General features: G+C 55.5%; 4 protein-coding genes across 7 annotated transcripts in view; 1 reads left to right on the top strand and 3 right to left on the bottom strand.

Moving 5' to 3' along the window:
* Positions 1-185: 185 nt before the first annotated feature.
* On the bottom strand, positions 186-4,580 carry LOC117649064 (ATP-dependent DNA helicase Q5-like). Its single transcript, XM_034391462.1, has 12 exons — positions 4,400-4,580; positions 4,034-4,158; positions 3,787-3,951; positions 3,541-3,717; positions 3,272-3,454; positions 2,986-3,203; positions 2,673-2,912; positions 2,363-2,566; positions 2,061-2,280; positions 1,785-1,973; positions 520-1,678; positions 186-439 (listed from the first exon to the last, which is right to left on the bottom strand). Exons 1-12 carry the CDS (start codon positions 4,503-4,505, stop codon positions 354-356), a joined length of 3,072 nt encoding a protein of 1,023 aa, XP_034247353.1. The 5' UTR covers positions 4,506-4,580; the 3' UTR covers positions 186-353.
* A 299-nt stretch (positions 4,581-4,879) lies between these two features.
* Positions 4,880-8,490, top strand: LOC117649574 (serine proteinase inhibitor A3K-like). The gene is made up of 7 exons (XM_034392462.1): positions 4,880-5,124; positions 6,537-6,682; positions 6,771-6,953; positions 7,026-7,203; positions 7,358-7,596; positions 7,675-7,990; positions 8,297-8,490. Exons 1-7 carry the CDS (start codon positions 5,109-5,111, stop codon positions 8,488-8,490), a joined length of 1,272 nt encoding a protein of 423 aa, XP_034248353.1. The 5' UTR covers positions 4,880-5,108.
* Positions 8,491-9,107: 617 nt separating this feature from the next.
* LOC117649685 (leukocyte elastase inhibitor-like) lies at positions 9,108-12,975 on the bottom strand. The gene is made up of 8 exons (XM_034392648.1): positions 12,678-12,975; positions 11,233-11,528; positions 10,762-10,947; positions 10,467-10,680; positions 10,163-10,377; positions 9,879-10,064; positions 9,670-9,805; positions 9,108-9,596 (listed from the first exon to the last, which is right to left on the bottom strand). The coding sequence occupies exons 1-8, from the start codon at positions 12,700-12,702 to the stop codon at positions 9,448-9,450; spliced, it is 1,407 nt and encodes a 468-aa protein (XP_034248539.1). The 5' UTR covers positions 12,703-12,975; the 3' UTR covers positions 9,108-9,447.
* Positions 12,976-17,597: 4,622 nt separating this feature from the next.
* Positions 17,598-17,854, bottom strand: part of LOC117649535 (protein bunched, class 1/class 3/D/E isoforms-like) — a 32,039-nt gene continuing 31,782 nt past the window's right edge. For all 4 annotated transcript variants that reach the window (XM_034392410.1, XM_034392409.1, XM_034392411.1 and 1 more), the window contains exon 3: positions 17,598-17,849. In XM_034392410.1, coding sequence (XP_034248301.1) covers positions 17,622-17,849 — 228 coding nt within the window. In that variant the 3' untranslated portion in view covers positions 17,598-17,621. The remainder of the gene's footprint in view (positions 17,850-17,854) is intronic.

Genomic DNA, 17,854 nt, shown 5'->3' with positions numbered 1-17,854 from the left:
ATTACTTTATCACAAGTACATAGAGCATGACAAGTTTTAATAGCAACCAAAGTTAATTTGGTTTAGAGAGAAAATGGCTCAAGATTTCAGAAGCATTAAACTCTAAACTGAAATAGAAATGTGTGTGCAGCTCACATTCTCTTTCAAAAACAAACAAGGCCAAAAACATAGCAGATCCTCTTTTGCTAAGTTGTTTTTTTTTTTTTCTGTTTAAAATTTGTCCTATAATATGTAACAAATAAAGTCTAAAATAAATCACTGGCTTCGACATTAATAGGAAAAGAAGTTTCTCTTTTGATTCACTGGGAGAAGATATTGGTTTAGGCAAAGAATTTCAGTCAGAACAGAAAAAATCACAGGTTTGCAAAGTCTGCTTCATTGCTGACATGTTTCCTCTTGTGAAAAAAATGTCCGATTATTTTTTGCACACCACTTTCATCTGTAAAAGCAACAATTCAATGATAACACTTTGGAGAAATAAGAGCAAATCTTTAAGAAAAGAGATCTGTCTATACTTACCACTGCTCTTAGTTAACTTGGAAGCATGCTGAGATAAGGCACGAGCAAGAGCCTTAAATAAGTCCCTTGAAGATATTTTCTTCTTTTTGTAGTAGGGCATCAGTAATCGCACAACTAACTCTGCCATACGCTTCAACTCCATATCACTTGCAGATGGTTTTTTACTTTTGACTACAGTTTTCTTAGCGTTCTGATCTTTCTTTTGATTAAAGTCCTGTTTACTCACTTTATGAATTTCTCCATTTTCTTCATCTTCATCACTATCTCCAAATAACACTGTGAGTTTCCTTTTTTTGTCCTTGGCAGTTGGATTTTGCTCTTCATAGTGTTCAACTATTGACTGTTCAGGTTGTTTTTTGTCAGAATTGAGTTTCTGTTGTTCCCACAAGTCTAAGAGAGAGCAAGCCACTTTAGGAGATTCACTTTTAAATTCCTCCTTACTTAAGTGGGAAACACGTTTTTTAGCTAATAGGTCTTTACAACCACCAGATGCTGTTGTGGAGGTATGGTTACTGTTATACAAGCCACTTTCTAACAAACCTTCTGCATCACATGATTCAGATTCATCAATTACTAAAGCTCCCTTAAACTCATGTTTTAACTTGTTGCTGTCATTGCTGCTTTCATTTGCCTTAAATTCTGATTGTGATGAGTTGGGGGACTCATCATCAATTATTCTTCTATCACTATCTACATTAAAGGATTCTGAATTCTCTTCAAGGTTACATTCAGAATCCTCCATCACAGACCGATCTGATTCTATTTCAAGACCCTTATCATTATCGTCATCACTTTCAGACGAACTGATAGTATCTGGGCCGGGAGGCTTCCTTGTGAAAAATGAATCTACTGATGTCTGATGAAGAGGATCTTTTTTCAATGAAAATTTCTTGAATTTCGGTTTGATAGATGAAGGCTTTTCAGTGGATGACTTTTCTGCTGAACTTTCTGGGCCGTTTTCAAACTGGGTGATGAGCTGGGATGCAGTGACAAAGCCTCCACTTTTCTTTTGTGCCTCAATAGTGTCTTGAATTTCTTTGGCTAAATGAGAAAGAGAGCCAGTCACATTTGAATTCTTCACAATATTAGTATCTGGAGTGAAGTTATGTAAATGTTCATGGACTTTCATTAGTTCTGAACTCTTCTTTATGGAGGATATCTAAATTTGAGAGATTGAAAGTTAATTAAAAATATTAAAGCAGAGATCAGATAATTAGAAGAAAAGTTAACATGCAAAGGGTAACAAATGGAGTGCAATTACCAACCTCTTTCACAATGGCTCTTTTGTACAGGCTTACTATTTTATTGGTAGTAAATGCCTGGTATTCTATCTGCCTTGCACACATTTCAACATCATCCTTACTTAAGCTTCTACTAGGGGGATCTATGTCTCCACATTTGTTGAGGTTTTTGGTGAGCTCTCCCTCAATGAGAGACATGTAACTCTCTCTTACCTTAAAAGAAAATCATAAAACAAGATCATAAATTATAATATTTAAAATTGTAAAAATAAACTGTAACTAGAAATGTTATCAACTAACAGGCACAGTAAGGCCATTTATCTTTCTTCCTGTACTGTCAGCAGACAGCACACGAGAACTTTTGGCTAAAGCAGCGAAATCCTCTTCAGTTGGTTGAGGCCCTTGACCTGAACGCCGCAGAGCAAATTGCTTTTGAATCAAAGAATTCAAAACTTTCTTTTCTTGATCTCTCTGTCGAGCAGCATCCCCTTCACCACCACTGTCATCGTTATAATAATCACTGCAATCACAAAGTAAATCACAATTTTAATGGATGTATGAGGTTAACGAAACCAGTATGGTACTTAATGAGCTTCTTCTACCTTTTCCCACCAAGTTTTCCACCTCCATAGAGATCAGAAGAATCACCCGTCACAGAAAATGTAAGCTTAGATCCTAAATGAGATATAAATTCTTCAATCTGTTTCTCGACAGCATTTTTGTCCTGACACACATCACAAACTTTCAACATCTTGCAGGAGGGGGGATCATCATTGAAGTACTCTGCAAATACAGAGTGGCGGCACCTGATGGGTAACAAACAGATTGATTAAAATTTGTTCTTGAGGGAAAAAGGCCAAACTTTTTTTTTAAAAAATAGGCAAGACCAAGTGTCATGAAATGATAACTTACTTGGCTTCCTGACAATAATTAACAACTTTTTCGAAGCTCTGATAGGAAACTTTAGCTTTTTCTTTTTTGCCCTCAGTCTTAGCATGACTAACATCTTTACGAAGCAAGAAATCAACAGCATTCCTTTCCTGCTTGGAATAGTAGATACGACATCGAGACATTTTGCCATCTCTTCCAGCTCGACCAGATTCTTGATAGTACCCAGCTATGCTCTGAGGGACACCCCAATGGGCAACCAACCTAAATGAAAAGACACAATCAGTGACTTTTTGATTGGAATCACACATGCAATGCTGTTGTGACTGCTACCCACCTCACAGAGCCTTTGTCAACCCCCATTCCAAAACTGACAGTGGCACTAATAACTGGAAAAATTCCTTTCATCCAATCCTCTTGAACTTGCACTCGGTCTCGGTCATTCAAACCAGCATGATATGCAGCAGCCGGTATTCCTTTAGCAATAAGGGATTTTGCCACAGAATCAGTCATCTCTCTTGTTCTGCAGTAAATTATACCAGAATCTCGCTCACTCTGCAAATGAAATTGCATGAAAATGGTACAAGAATAGATGACAATAAAAAAGATGAAGAAATACTTACAGGCTTTTTAGAAGTATCTTCTAGTTTCAGTGTGTCTTTGATGAATTCAGCAAGATGACTGAAAGGATCCCGCATATTATCTTGAAACACAACATCATAAAACAGGTTCTTCCGGAAGCAAGGCGTTTTGAATGTCTCCACGGGCTGCCTCAAACTCAGCTGCTTCATGATGTCTTTAGCTACCTATAGTAAAAGTCACAAATATAAAAAAAATTATTTACAGCCAAAAATTATGCTAATGAAAGGATAAACATGACAGCTTGACTTACCTGTTTACTTGCTGTTGCTGTCAATGCTATCCAGGGAATATCCGGGTAAGCCTGCCGCAGTCTCCCTAGTTTTAAGTAGTCAGGTCTAAAATCGTGTCCCCATTGGCTAACACAGTGTGCCTCATCTACAACTATATATGAAACTTTCTTTTGACGGTGGAGATCTTGCAGAAGAGACTGCAGACAAGAAACTTTGGTAACATTGTGTCAACATCTTTAATAGGAAAAATAATTCTCTGCACATACCTGAAAGAATTCAGTGCTGGCTTGTTCTGGAGTAATGTACAATAAGCGAGTGTCTGGTCGGATGCTACGCAAATCTTGAACTACAGTCTTTCGATCTCCCCCTGACATTTTGGAATTTATTGAGTTTGCTACAATTTTTAATTTTGTCAAATGGTCAATTTGATCCTGAAATGTTGAAAAAAATGCCTTAAAATGCCTGCTGTTAGTTTGAATCCTGATTCCACAAAAATTGGGACAAGCAACTTACTTTCATTAAAGCCAGCAAGGGAGAAAATACCAAGGCCACTTTATCCTTGCATACAACAGCGGGAAGCTGAAAACATAATGACTTGCCCGATCCCGTGGGCATTGAAACGAATACATCTCCTTTTCCTGAGAAAGAATAAACCAGATCAGTATGAGCCAAAGAGTCATGACTCCTTGAACCAAACAAAATAGCACCAGAATAAACGTATTGCAAAAAATGGCGACCGAAAGGGATGTAAAAGAACAACATTGAGTGTTGGAAGTGTTAAATAGAATGGTAAAATAAAGATGACAGGCGACCACATAGAATCTAAGTCAACTTAAATAAGGAACATGTAGCAGAGGTTAGAGAAACAAAGGCAACTACTTTTCACTATAGCACGTATTGCTTGTTCTTGAAGCTTGCTCTTGAATTGATTGTGACCGAAGTGATCCTTCAATTGTGTAAATAGAAGATCTGGTTCTTTAGACATTTTATTCTCCTCTGAAGACCATGAAGTAGGACTCTGGAGTGGTGTCTGGTCGGCGTTTACACGGGGCTCGAGGGGTGGGGGAGTGGAGGGGAGACACCACAGCTGCGCGGGGCGCGGGGTAGCGACGCGCCGCCAGACACCTGCCGTGGGCGGCGCAGGGAGTAGTGACGGAAAAGTTGTGTAACGTTTTATTCTCTTTTATATGATTTTACTTTCTGTTTCATTTCTGGCTCTTACTACTGATCACCTCTTTGGATTTGGAGGAGGGAGGAGGCGCGAGGCGGTGCGAGGCGGCGCGGGGCGCGAGGCGCAAGGCGGCGCGAGGCGCGAGGCGAGGCAAGCCGTCAAACTGGCATCATAAGTCCGCAGGCAGGAGCCGCCACGCGGAGCAGGCAGAGCACCAGCACCAGCAGCACGGGGACCACGCGGCGAGCTGGACGGCACCTCCCGCTCAAGCTGAACCGCGAAGCCCTCGGCGCAGCCTAGCGCAGTCTGACGCAGCCGCTGGACGAGCTGGGCAGCTTGGAGCGGACCGACTGTAGTCTGGGTCGACGCCTCCGCGCGGTCGTCAGCTGTCCCGGCAGGATCGGCAGGACCCCCGTCATGACGAGCTCCTCGGGTGAGTGTGGTTCACGCCGCTGTGGAAACGGCCGCCAATGAGTTGGCGCCGCCCGGCGCCGCCTCGTTGTTACTTTTGGACCATGTAGCGAAATTGACGGACAGGTTTCTGTGCGATTACCACAATCGTTGTGTTTCGTTCTTGAAGGAAACGGCGAGCGCGTGTTTGTGTGTGCTCGTGACGCTGTGTGTGGTTAATTGGAGCTTCGCGAAAGCCCACTAGGCCCACTGTCACTAGGCCCACTAGGCGGGCGGGTCAGGGGCGGCTGGCGGCCGTGCTGTGCTGCCCTGTGTTGCCCCACCCTCGCACCGCCCTGTGTCACTGCTTGAGGATGCCGTGATGAAACAATCCGTACGGACGACGACGGCGACGTGAAGAAAGAGGACGCGCGCAAGGACACCGACGTCGCGCGTCGCGTCGACGTGGGGACGGTTCCGAATGCGTTTTGGGCGTATGCATGAGTGCTGTGGCGCTATGGCGTACCCACCGCGGAGTGCGTACGTGCGTACGCCACATGCGTAGTGCGAGCGACACCGGCACAGAGTAGCCCAAGAGCACGCACGCTTCGGGCCGCGCCGTCGTAGAGCTCGCGGCTGGACCGACCGGTTTCTTGTAATTGCGTCACTCTTCCCCTCCGCACCCCGCCACGCCCCGCCCCGCCACGCCACGCCCCGCCACGCCCGCCACGCCCCACTAGGCGCACGGGGGGCAGGGCCGCGGGTGCGCTGGCCGGGGCTGCAGAATGCACGGCGTCGGGAGCCGACGGGGAGCCGACGCCGCGCTGGCCGGCCGGCCCTCCATGTTCACGGCGTTCACGACGCCGTTGAGCTGCAGAGGGAAGGACCGGAGGGGCCCCGCGAAGGACGCCAAGGGCTTGGAGGGCCGGGCTCGCCATCCTGCCGTGTCCTGCCGCCGCGCCGCTCGCCGGAAGAGCGGGGAAGGCGCCAAGTGCGCAGAGCGGCGCAGAGCGGCAGCGCAAGGCACGCCGGCAGATGCCGCAACTCCCCTCATAACCCGGAGCGTTTGGGTATCGTCCGCTTTCAAGTTTCCATTCCACATCGTGTGATTCAGGGGTTGGGGCGGACCGGACCGGTAGGCCGAGGAAAGGGCGAGGGCGAGTCAAATCTTACGCGGCTGAGGACGGGAGGCAGTGACCGCCCGCAGCCCCGCAGCCGTTGCGTCCGCGCGGCGGCGTGTGCCCGACACGCGACGACACGCGACGACACGCGACGCCCATGACACCTCCTGGCTCCCGCGCCAGGCGACAGGCAAGGCGACAGGCGTCCTGCCCCGTGAGCACAGAGAAAGCCGTGAAGCCGCGGCATGAGATGAGTTTATTAATCTTCGCCCCGCCCCGCCCTGCCGCGCCCCGCTACCACTCTGACGGCATTGTTTGTGTTCCGGTGTCGCAGCGCGCCGCGTCGTCGCGGTGCTGCCGCTGCTGCTGCTTCTGGGTGCGCACCGCGCCCTGGCTGCCGACAACGAGGGCCCCGAGATCGGCACCGCGGTGGCGCTCGTGACCAACAGCAGCAACAACTTGGTGCCCGTGCTGTTCAAGGCGAGTACCCAGTCAGCAGGCTTCAATTTTTGTCACGCTGTTGTGGCTCGCCTCCGTTCACAAAGTTCATTCACCTGTCTGTGCTCAGGAGCTGGCCGTGCCCGGCGAGAACCTGGTGCTGGCTCCGTTCGGCGTGGCCACCAACCTGGGCATGGTCCTGGAGGGCGCCAGGGGCCAGGCCGCGGCGGAGCTTCGCGCCGCCCTGGGCGTCAACGAGACACACGCCGAGCTGCTGCGGACCGGCTTCAGGGCCGTGCTGGCCCGCTTCCAGGTAACGACACGGGGGACTCTGAGAACGCGACGTGGGCGACGTCTCCATTCACGGCCTCTCTCCATGCGGCAGGCGACGGCGGACCACGAGGACGTGTCGGGCGCCTTCACCGAGGCCACGCTGCACAGCTCGCGCCGCCTGCCCGACGCGTACCGCGCCCTGCTCGAGGACTACTACCTCGCCACCCTGTCTGCCGAGGCCGAGAAGCAGGCCGAGCAGGCCGTCTCCGACAACGACCTGGCACCCAACGGTAAGCAGCGACGCGGATAGTGAGGGACCTTGAAGCCCAATGGTGCTACTTATCTCGAACGCTTGCTGCCAATCGTAATACCGAGGCAGGTCTTATGACCACCCCCTTGGCGTCCACCCCACTGTGATAAATCCAAGAAAACTTGCTCCCGCAGACACGCTGGTGCTGTCGCTGTCCTCCGACACGGGGGTCATGTCGCACTGGCGCGACTTCCACCTGCTGCCCGTGTACGTGCTGCTGTCGCACCAGGCCGCCGCGCCCTTCACCCGCGGCCCCAAGGACGTCGTGACGGTGCCCATGGTGCCGCTGGTGGGCGTGTTCCGCTTCGGCCGGGTGGCCGTCGGCGCCGGCAAGGACGCCAGCGGGGCGTACGTCGTGGAGGTGCCGCTGGAGGTGAGGCTCGCCGCGAGGCAGCTCCAGTAGTCCCAAGCCATGCTGGGGAGACTCCACCGTGCCCTTCTTGCCCTGCAGGCGCGAGGCACCAGCCTGGTGCTGGTGCTCCCCGAGGCGACGGGCGCTGCCGCCGTGTCCGAGACCGTGGCCGCGCTGTCGGCGCGCATCCCCCGCCTCGTCAACAAGCTGGCCCCGACCGAGATGGAGGTGCTGCTGCCCCAGCTGGCCGCCGTGTCGCGCGGCAAGGACCTGCGGCCCGCGCTCCGCGCCATGGGCATCAACGCCGTGCTCGACCCCAGGATGCGGCAGCACGTGGGCAGCGTCACCCAGGACGCCTTCGTGTCCACGTCCTTCGTCGCCATCAACTCCGTTAGCTCGGTGGGCGCGCGGCTCGGTGAGTTGGTGTGACGTTCCTGCCACTGCGGGAACCACGGCGCCGGCCTCGCGAGCGCCGAGTCCGCAGCGCGGCAGCGCGGCCAGTTTGGCGGTCAACGACCAACCAAAACAAAACGGGGTCAGAGGACAACACGCACGCCGCCACGCCGCGGGGGTTGCCTTCTTTTTGGTTTCTCCAGGCCAGACGCCGGGCGCGCCACGCTTCGCGCACGCCAGCCGCGCCGGATGGGTTGCCTGCCGCCCGGGCGCGGCAGTGCAGTGTACCGCCTCCTCCTTGTCGCTGACGCCATCCCCCTTGTTGCAGCCGAGCGCGCGCACCGCAGTCGCCGGGAGTCGGCGCGGGTGGAGCCGACGCCGCGCCTCGTGCTGAACCGGCCCTTCGCGTTCTACGTGGTGCACGACGCCGAGCTCATCCTGCTGGCCGGCGCCGTGCACTCCCCCGCGCAAGTGCCGACCGCCACCGCCACCGAGGCCGCGTCGCCGGCAGCAGCGCGTTGATTGATAGCGCGGGGCCGGAGGGCTGCAGGCTTGTCAGCGGAGCAGGCAAGCAGGCACAGGATCGACGCCGCGCGCCGCGCGCCGCGGAAGGGGTGGCATGCCGCCCGGCCCAGCCGCCCACCGGCCCGGCGTGCGAGTGCGAGAGAGACAGTCAGTGCAACAAGTTGCGCTCGCACGCGTCATCGCCAGGACAGCAGCACAGCAGCGACGCGTGAGTGAATGAGGCTAACAGGTTCTCGCTGTGCCGACAGTGCCGTGTCTTCGGTCTTCGCCTCCTGCGCCTCTTTGGCTCGTGCCGGCTTTGCCGGCTTTGCCTGGCCTAACCTTGCCGCCCAGAATGGAAAACAGCGCGAAAGCACCAACTGGCAGCGGGAAAAAAAATCACAGACACGGACACCTACTAGACTACTGCAGAAGATGCAAACTCGGAAGCCAGGTGTACCAACTTTTATGCTAGTCGAGCGAAGCGGGTCTGATGTTGCCTCCGCGAGAATGCTCGTCACTTAACCACAGAGGAGTGACAATTCGGCTTTCCCGGCCTGGGAATGTGGCTGCTGCTTCCAGTTGGCAGTGCAGTGGGACCGAGGGGAATAATCAGCCGTACGCAGAGGAGCACAGACGTTCATCACATGACTTAATTTATTTCATCGACTCATATCACATTTTGTAGGTACAAAAAAAGAGAAAAAGGCTTTAAATTAAACTTCTGACAACATGACGCGCGTCAATCACCATTCCTCATTTACAAAACAAACATCAGTTCTAGAAGTCACCGCCGAATCATTTGTAAAGTGAGGCAGCAATCATCAAACTAATTTAGCGTTTTAATAATCACAGTTGAGTTGTCTCCGCGTTGCAGGGAGTGATGGGCGATGAGCAAAGTACGGATGCCCCCGATTTACACAATTAAAACTTACGACGAGCTGGCGCGGCGGCCGGTCACCGCGCCAGAGTCCTCTAGAAGCCCTCGATGGGCTCGGCCACGCGGCCGATGAACAGCGGCACCTTGGAGTTGCGGTCCACGATGAGGGCCAGGAACGGGTGGTCGGCGAAGAACTTCATGTCCTCCGTGAACGAGATGAGGCTCAGCGTGTTCACCAGGACGGCTGTCGACAACGAACGTTCATTACATTCTCTCCTCAAGCGACGCCGGGCGTGCTGAACCCAGTGCAGGCTTACCGGACGCGGCCGAGGCGGTGGCGCCCTGCTCGTCCACCTTCATCTCGGCCTTGTGGATCACGTCGGACACGGACAGCGCGTTGTCGGAGACGCCCCGCAGCTTGGCGTCGCGGGCGAACAGCGCTTTCATGCCCAGCTGCGGAGACAAAACACAATTTCCGATCAGCGGTTCGAATCCCAGCCGGGTGGCGCGCGTTTGTTCAACTTACGGTCTTGAGGGTGCGGCCCAGGGAGGCGTCGGTGCTGAGGGTGAAGCGCGGCAGCGTGATGAGCGTCCTCCGCGCGGGCGAGTCCGTCAGCATGGCGGCCACGTGTCGGGGCGTCAGGCGCTGCAGCAACTCGCCGAGGCCGTGGCGGCGGTCGGGCAGCACCAGCACCAGCGAGAAGTGGTCACCCTGCAACCAGTGAACCGGGTTCCGGCTTGAGCCTCGGCTTGAGCACGCCGCCAGCAACAGCACGACACGGCAGCACGCAGCACACGCAGCACACGCACGTCGAAGGGCAGCTCCAGCCACTGCGCCTCCAGGTCGGGCAGCTCGCCCACGCGGAAGTCGCCCAGCTGCTGCATCATGAAGACGGTGGCGTTGCGGCTCGGCGACGTGGAGAACGTCTTCTGCACGTTCTTGCTCGCGTCGAACATGTACTTCCACACGCCGCGGAAGTACATGGCCGAGGCCAGCACCAGGGACGTGCGCGGGGTCACGGCGCCTGCAGCACGGAACCACAAACAGTCAGTTTCAATGACAAGAGGAACTCACCCCGCGAGGGCGGCGCCGAGCGGTCCGCGACAGACGTACCCGGAGACACGAGCGACGGGATGCGCGAGTGCGTGGCGTCCGACGCCCACTTGTTGATGGCGGCCACGGCGGCCTCGGGCTGCTTGAAGTCCAGCGACGAGACGTTCATGCCGTAGTCGTACTGCGCCAGCTGCAGGAACGGCTTCTTGAGCGTCCACTGCTCGTTCACGAACAGCGTGTTGGCGTTCTCCAGGACGGACTTGGCGTTGCGCTTCTGTGGGGCCAAGGCCAAGGGGAAGGGTCAGTGGGAGTTCGAGTCACTCCGCTGCGAAGAGACAGGCAGAGGCACCCTCACCGTGACGGCGTTCTGCAGCAGGCGCGGCACGCCCAGGCGCGACGTCTCCCTGTCCAGGTAGAGGCGGTCCTCGAGCTGGGCGCTCGTGTCGGAGAGCCTGTCGGCGCCCTGGTGCAGCAGCGACAGCAGGTTGGCCACGCCGATCGGCGACACCACGGCGTTGCCGGGGACCCTCGCCAGCACGTCCTGCAACAACGTCCACGTGGAGTCCGACATCCCTCCGCAGGCGGCAAGGAGGCCAAAGGACCGGGTGGACGCGTTTTGAGCTCCAGAGTCGCTAAGTGGCACTTGAACAGAACGTGTGACCCCATCAACGAATTGCTCTCCGAACGAAGAATCCATTGGGGCGGGGTCACACGCCCGGTTCGAGTCCTGTTTCGCGACTATGGACATCAAAACGCGTCTAGAGTTTTGGCCGCCGGCGCCGGTTCTCTGGCCCACCGTGCTTCAGGGACCGCGCCGTGGTCTTACCTTGGCGACGTCCAGCGAGAAGTGCGTGACGGCCTCGGAGACGGCGTGCTCGGGGCGGGCGGCGGCGGGCGCTGGGTGGTGCGCATGGTGTCCGGGGGCGTGAGCCGCGGGGCCTGGGGCGGGGCCCGGTGCTGGGGCGGGGCCCTGAGGCTGAGGCTGGCCGCTGTAGGGGCTGACGGACGGCTTGTACTTGCCCGAGAGCACGTCGGCGTAGGAGGGCCCCCCGGCGTACGACGGGGCGGTGTAGTCGGCGGCCTGCGCGGCGCACGCCAGCACCACGAGGAGCAGCAGCGGGCCTGGGAACAGGATCAACAACGACATGCAAAGTGTGGCTTTATTTTTGCATCACCGGTCGAGCCACCGCAGTGACGGCAGAGCCATGGCAGTGCCGCGTCTGCCGTGGCGGCCACGCCAGTCCGGTTCGGGGTAATTGCGGGCCGGGCCTGGCCGCGCCTTCCCAATGCTTGGCCGCGCGGGGCACGCTGCGCGCCTCCGAGCCCCGCGCCCCGTCATCGGGGATTCAATAACGCTATCGTGCGGATCGCCAACGCGGAAACTCCCCGACCGCGTTCAGCGCAGCGCCAGATAAAAACAAACCGCTGCAGCGCGGCCGCTTCGGGGACAGGGTCACCGGGGTCTCTTCTCATCACACTGGCGGCCGTCTTCGTCTTGGACCGGACCAACATTCGGCGCCAAGACTGTGAAGCAGTGTGCGACAACACCGTCCAAGCGCCTTGGCGGCAGGCAACCCGCGCGCGGCTGTGTGTGGCGGCGGCGCGTTGCCTACCGCGCAGGCGCTCCGGCCCGGGAAACTGGGAAACCCGACTGCGGTTCCGCGGCCGCGGACTAGGTCGGCGGTGAACGGCGCGTGTGGCGGCGTGGGACGCGACGGGCCGGGCCCTGTTCCGGGCCTTCTCCAGTGGCGAGGCCACGGCCTTGGCCGAGAGCGGTGCACGATGCACGAAGCGGTGTCGTCCAGAAAGCCCAAAGTCTGCTGCTCGCGAACACGCCGCGCACCCTTCCGGTAATGCACTGCAATTGGACTCTCGGACTCAGTCTGCAGTCGCGCCACGCCGACTTCCCTCGCCGGGTACTTTTCCGCTGCCTGGACACTGGACGCGCCCCTGGCCGCCCTGCCCCAGCCCAGCGCTGTTTGACGGGCCGTTTAACACAGCAGCGGCTGCAGATTGATTCCGCACAGTCTCTCTCGCACCCGCGGCGTCTTGTATGAGGGCGAGAGAGACGGGGTGACGTGCAGAATGAGTGAGCGCCTGGCTGGGCCCTGGCCCTGGGCCACGGCGATGCCCCGCGTCGTGGTCGCGGTGGTCGCGTCTCGCGCCTTTGTCCGCCAAGGTCTCCGGCGCGCGCTCTCGCGGCCGAGTGCGGCACCGACACCGCTCCGGACTCTGGTCGCCGGCGAGTCGCAGCAAAAACGCAGAGCTCACCTAGGGCCCGAGCGAGGGCGGTCATGTTGTCGTTGGCGGCCTGTTCGGTGTCGTCGGCCACGTCAGGTGCACTGCTCGCGCTGCGCTGCGCTACGCGGTCCGTCCGGTCCGTCCGTGCCGGCCGAGAGTCGTTCTATCACTTGCACGGCCGAATCGCAGGTCGCGGGCTCGCGCAGCATGCCGGCGGAACATGCGGGCGGGGCGAGACTGCTGCAAAGAAAACAGAAGAGAAGACACAAGGCGAGTCGGACCTGGTCGGACCGCCGCGTTGTGCGAAGCTTGCGAAGCGCGGAGCCGAGCGGACGGAGCGAGTCGCCGAGGCTTGAGCGCCGCGAGACGCGAGAGGGAAGGCGGGGCGCGGCGGCGGAGGCGCTCTCTGGCGGGGTCGCCGCCAACCTCGCCTCGCCGTGCCTCGCCGCTCGGAGGCCCGGCCAGGGCCCGGCCGCCAGCAGAGGCAGCCAGAGGCAGAGGCTGCCGGAGTGCGACGGGCGGGCCAAGGGGCGGGCAGGGCCGTGGTGGCAGGGAGCCCAGGAACACGAAGAGAAGACGTCAGCGTGTGTGCGTGCCAGGCTCCAGGGGGACATCGGCCCCAGGCCACAGCTGACAGCTGACAATACTAGCTCCCCCATGTCGATAAAAATATTCTAAGGCCATGTAGAGTTATTTCAGTGTAAATTTCGTATGCTTGAAACACTTTTGCAACGAGTGGCCCGCACTAAATTTGCGATCGGACTGTAACCACTGTAACTTCTCTGTCCGTTCGTGGGTTCTGCTCCGGGCACTGCCTCGCTTGCTTCGCTGCCTCGGCGCCTCGGCGCCTGGGCCGGTTGGCGGCTCCTTGGGCGTGCCGGGCCAGGATGGCCGGGACGGCAGGATCAACAACCCGAGAGGGTGTTATTCCACGCGGCCCTGCGCCGCCCTCCTCGTCCGGGCTTCGGTTCGGGCAGGTCGCGGGTCGCTCTGTCCCTCTCGCTCCCCCACGGAACGCCCCATGAATGAGAGAGACAGAGCGACTGTCGGATTCAGCGTGTAGTGCCCGCGCACGGCGCACAGCCTCCAGCGGTGCAGGCGGTCTTCTGGTCGTGACGTCACATGCCTCGGACCCCCTCTTTGATACCCGTGGGTGATTCCCATCACGTTGACGTCAGCGCGCGCCTCTTAAAGACCGCCGTGTTTTGCTTCTCTCTCTCGGTGATTGGTGAGATTACATGCGAACCACGGCGACGTGGTCAGAACCATCCACCGGCTCGCTCACTGTGTAGAACGCATCTTCTTGGTGTGGTTGAATTTGCGGCGTGTAAGCGTGTAGGTGTGCGCGAAGGTGTGTACGCGCAGAGACGCGTTTTTCTGAATTTCGTTGCTCCGCGTGTGGATTAATGACGGGAGACGCAAACAGGTCTCGCGGCGGGTCGCGGTCGGCGAGCAGCGCGTCCCGTCTGCGTCACAGAGAGCCAGCGGGTGAGAGAGTGAGAAAGCCGCTGTAGGCAGTGTAGGCGCTCGCGGGCATCCCATCCGCCCCGGCCGAGCGCCGGGCTGCCAGCCTCCCGGGCGCACGGCGCAGCTCATGAGTGGTTCCAACTTCCTCGATTTTCCTCTGGCTCCTCTGGCTCCTCCGAGTCCAATCCAGCCCCCGGCTTTTGTGGAGGGATACGCCTGTTTGTGAGGCGCTGGGAAATGACGACGAGGTACAAACGTTTTAATAAGTAGGTATCATTTATTAATATCATTTTAACAGAGGAGGAATCTCATTTTACGAAATAAATATGTACAGTATTTAAAACAGAGTTAAATGTAGGGCAGAAAACATTTCCTGTTTGAAAGTTGTATGACCATTTTTGCCATCACACATACATTGCCTGTGTCACACAAAAATAATTTTCAAATATACTTTCCTCTCATAAATATTAGATAACTATGTAATATTTACAATACATCTCACAGCATGCTTACTCTTTTTTTCTGTATCCGTCAAAATACATAACTAGGAAAAATAATCTCACATGATAGATTTCACCTTCTACTCTATTCTGCTGCCTTTTCAACAACGAGCACTAAACAATTTCCGAAAGCAACTACGAGATAAAAACAACAAAAAGGTAGTTTCCATTTACGATCAACAATAAATATTCATATTTATCAAATACACACACCCACGCCATACTTGCGACCCAATGCAAAAAGAAATATTTTTAATGACTCGAAACTTAAAATCTAAATAATCGTTAAACCGTTTCTCAGCGTTCTTTAGTGTTCTTATCACGTACCCGGCGTGGGTACCTATACACAGCAATATCACATGTCAGGAGGTACAAAAATGGCGCCATTACCTTTTTGCATAGGGTCCTTAAGTCCAACATTTTCCGGCAGAAACAAGAATTGAACCAACTTTCTCTCCGCCCACTGGTGTTTCCAACACCGTGGGCTCAATACTCTCGTTGAGGCGTACGACATCGGGAACTTTGTAAAAGTACAAATATTTTTAGTGCGGCTAATACCAGTTTTCGTATACTAGCTTCCTTTACAATAGGAATCGTGTGGCGTCAAAACAAGGCAGACCTCGTCCGAGCTGAGGGCGGCTCCTGCGGTTCTTTCTTTAAAAAATGCAAAATGCCCATATCCTACTCAGTCAGTGTTGGGGCTTGCCTAGAAAAGTGTCAAAGTCGAATTTAATTTGGTGCACCGCATGTGGACCCGCTGGCTCAGAGACGGACGAGCGTCTGCCTCCCTGTGACTTGCTTCCGGCCTCACAGAACTACTTTCCCGCCCTCGTACAGTACAAAGTGCAAATAGGCAATGCGAAGCCCCCCTCATGGCGTGGCCCGTCTTAACGACGCTTCCCAATTGAGCAAAATGGTGGAAGTAGGAGAATTCCTCTGCGCTAAGGACGGCCAGAGACGACGCGCAGAGAGATGCCCTGCAGCAGGGACTGCGTCGCCGTCCTGCTCATCATGAGGGGGCGGGCTGCCCGCTGCCCGGCGGGGCACCCAAGCGAGTCCCGGCGTCACAGTCAAGCAGACCGATCCCGAAAGCCGTCTCTCTCGCACTCATAGGCCTCTATAGGTGTGAGAGAGACAGCGCGGCGCCTCTCGGAATGAGCCTACAGGGGGCAGCGCGCGGCGGTGCGGGGACGTGGCGCTACGACGAAGCGTGCGAGCCGCTCTACAAAAAGGGAAAAATGGTGTTTTCGTTTTCTTGACCGCGATTGCTTCACGGCAAAAGCCGATGCCTAAATAAGTCAGGATATATGAACTACGAATATGAGCGAGAAAACCAATCGATATTTTTAATTTTACTTTGTAGTCGAACAAAATGAAAAAGTTGACTACCGCACCCGGTGTGCGTGGGTGTGGCCGTTCGTCGTGTACACTGACTCGCACCTCCAGGAGGGCCTCCAGGAGGGCGGTCAGGCACAGGGTGGGAAACGCGGCGCACGAACGGGCAACGAAGAACGAGTTCTCCAGAGAGTGTTGGAACGGCGTGGCCACGGAGCGACTGCATGGTCGGGCTCCGACAAGTATAAAAATTGAATGACGCCTGGGTGGTCATTTGGCAACAATTTGGATGAGCGCACTCCTCGCGAAGGAGTGGCGATGGTACGATTACGTTGTGACGATTTGAAATCGTCGGGCGAAACGAACAACAAAAACAACAGATTGAACAGAAAAAAAATCGAAAGAAACGATGATAAAGAGTAAGAACGAGAAACATATTTAAAATGAATATGGACTTAACCTAGCTACATACTAACACAGCCATTATGACTTTGAATGCTTGCACAATGTTGCAAAACGTAAGAGTAAAAATACTGAAATAAATCAGACGCCCTTAAAACAACCAAAATAAAAAGGTCTATCAATTATTAAGCGCGAGAAAAACGAAACAAGACCTATAACAAAACAACAGCAATAATGTGGCAAAACAAATTGGTTGATGCTATTTTGCTTCTGCTTTCCCCCGCGGCCTTTGCCTACATCACAGCAAACGGAATGTGCGACGGCCGCTGCGCTACCGAAGTTCAGAACGATCAACTGCGAGAGATCACCTGATCAAAAATAGCTTTCCTCTTTTTTCCACCTATATCGTGTTTTAGATTTACATGGGGCTTGTTTAGGTATAAAATAGCATTTACATACCTTTTTTTTCGATTTATTACTATTTTTTGAGGGGTTCAGTCTTATGTGTAACGACTAGAGCTACAGAAATGAGGAAAAAAGGGTTTGCCCCACAACTCTCCACGAATTTGCGAATTTGTCGCCACGTGTTTCGTTCTGACGCATCATAACATCACACCCACCAAGGTTTTCCCGTTCCCAGCATAGCATCAACCTAACGCAACAACCGAAAACAATATCGGATCACAATCACACACGGCATTGTACAAAAAAGAACGGGGAACCGTCTCGGATTCCGACCGTATAAGACACAGAGAAAAAGAAACCAAACGCCGAAAAAGCGTTCCTTTTTTTTTTTTTTTTTTCTTGTTTTTTTTTACGACAGGAGTAAAGGGAGTCGGCTTGAACCAAAGCCGGTGGCTTCCACTACTCCGTCACGTCGCGGGACGGGGCCCCACGAGGGGCGCCCCGACGGGCGGCCTGAGCCGCGTCAGCGTCGGCGGCCTGGCGGTAGAATAGCTAGCCGCCAGGAGGGCGTGGTGGCCGCCCGAGCCGGAAAATAAATCAAAGGAGGAAATGAGGGTTGTCGTTTTGTCGCGGCGCCCCGCGCTGCACCAGCACGGCGTCCAGGATGGCGTCCCGGATGGCGGCCAGGATGGCGTCAGCCCCGCCGCGCCCCGAGGCCTCCAAGGCCGCGGCGGCTTGCGGTGGCACGCGCTGCCCCTCGCGGACGGCCCCCGCGCAAAGGGGCGGCGGACCCTCGCGGCGAGGCAGGGCGTGGTGGGGCGCGGCGGGGCGCGGCGGGGCGCGGCGGGGCGGGGTGGCCGCCTCTTCAGGGCGTGGCGATGCCGTTCTGCTGCTCGGGCGCGGCGGCCGGCGGCACGTCCATCACCGCCTTGCCCGCCACCAGCTGCTCCAGCGTCTCCTGCGTGGCGTGCGCCTTCAGGATCGAGTTCTCCAGCTCCAGCTGGTTGATGCGGTCCATCAGCTCGGCGATCTTGTCCTTGAGCACCTCCACCTCCTCGCGGACGGCGAACATGAGGTGGCTCTTGACGAGGTCCTGCG

This window comes from Thrips palmi, unplaced genomic scaffold, assembly GCF_012932325.1.
Source record: "Thrips palmi isolate BJ-2018 unplaced genomic scaffold, TpBJ-2018v1 HiC_scaffold_4, whole genome shotgun sequence".
Taxonomy (NCBI): Eukaryota; Metazoa; Arthropoda; class Insecta; order Thysanoptera; family Thripidae; genus Thrips; species Thrips palmi.
The sequence above is the reverse complement of the archived record's forward strand: the minus strand, read 5'-3'. Positions and strand labels throughout refer to the sequence as shown.

Coding starts and splice junctions, on each gene's coding strand:
- LOC117649064 (XM_034391462.1), bottom strand. CDS start 4,505: ATGTCTAAAGAACCAGATCTTCTATTTACACAATTGAAGGATCACTTC. Junction 3,952..4,033: donor CCTTGCTGGCTTTAATGAAA/GTAAGTTGCTTG, acceptor TCAACATTTCAG/GATCAAATTGACCATTTGAC. Junction 2,913..2,985: donor GTTGACAAAGGCTCTGTGAG/GTGGGTAGCAGT, acceptor CTTTTCATTTAG/GTTGGTTGCCCATTGGGGTG.
- LOC117649574 (XM_034392462.1), top strand. Junction 7,204..7,357: donor CAACGACCTGGCACCCAACG/GTAAGCAGCGAC, acceptor TTGCTCCCGCAG/ACACGCTGGTGCTGTCGCTG. Junction 7,597..7,674: donor TCGTGGAGGTGCCGCTGGAG/GTGAGGCTCGCC, acceptor CTTGCCCTGCAG/GCGCGAGGCACCAGCCTGGT.
- LOC117649685 (XM_034392648.1), bottom strand. CDS start 12,702: ATGACCGCCCTCGCTCGGGCCCTAG. Junction 11,529..12,677: donor CGCCCTCGCTCGGGCCCTAG/GTGAGCTCTGCG, acceptor TCCTGTTCCCAG/GCCCGCTGCTGCTCCTCGTG. Junction 10,681..10,761: donor TGCTGCAGAACGCCGTCACG/GTGAGGGTGCCT, acceptor TTGGCCCCACAG/AAGCGCAACGCCAAGTCCGT.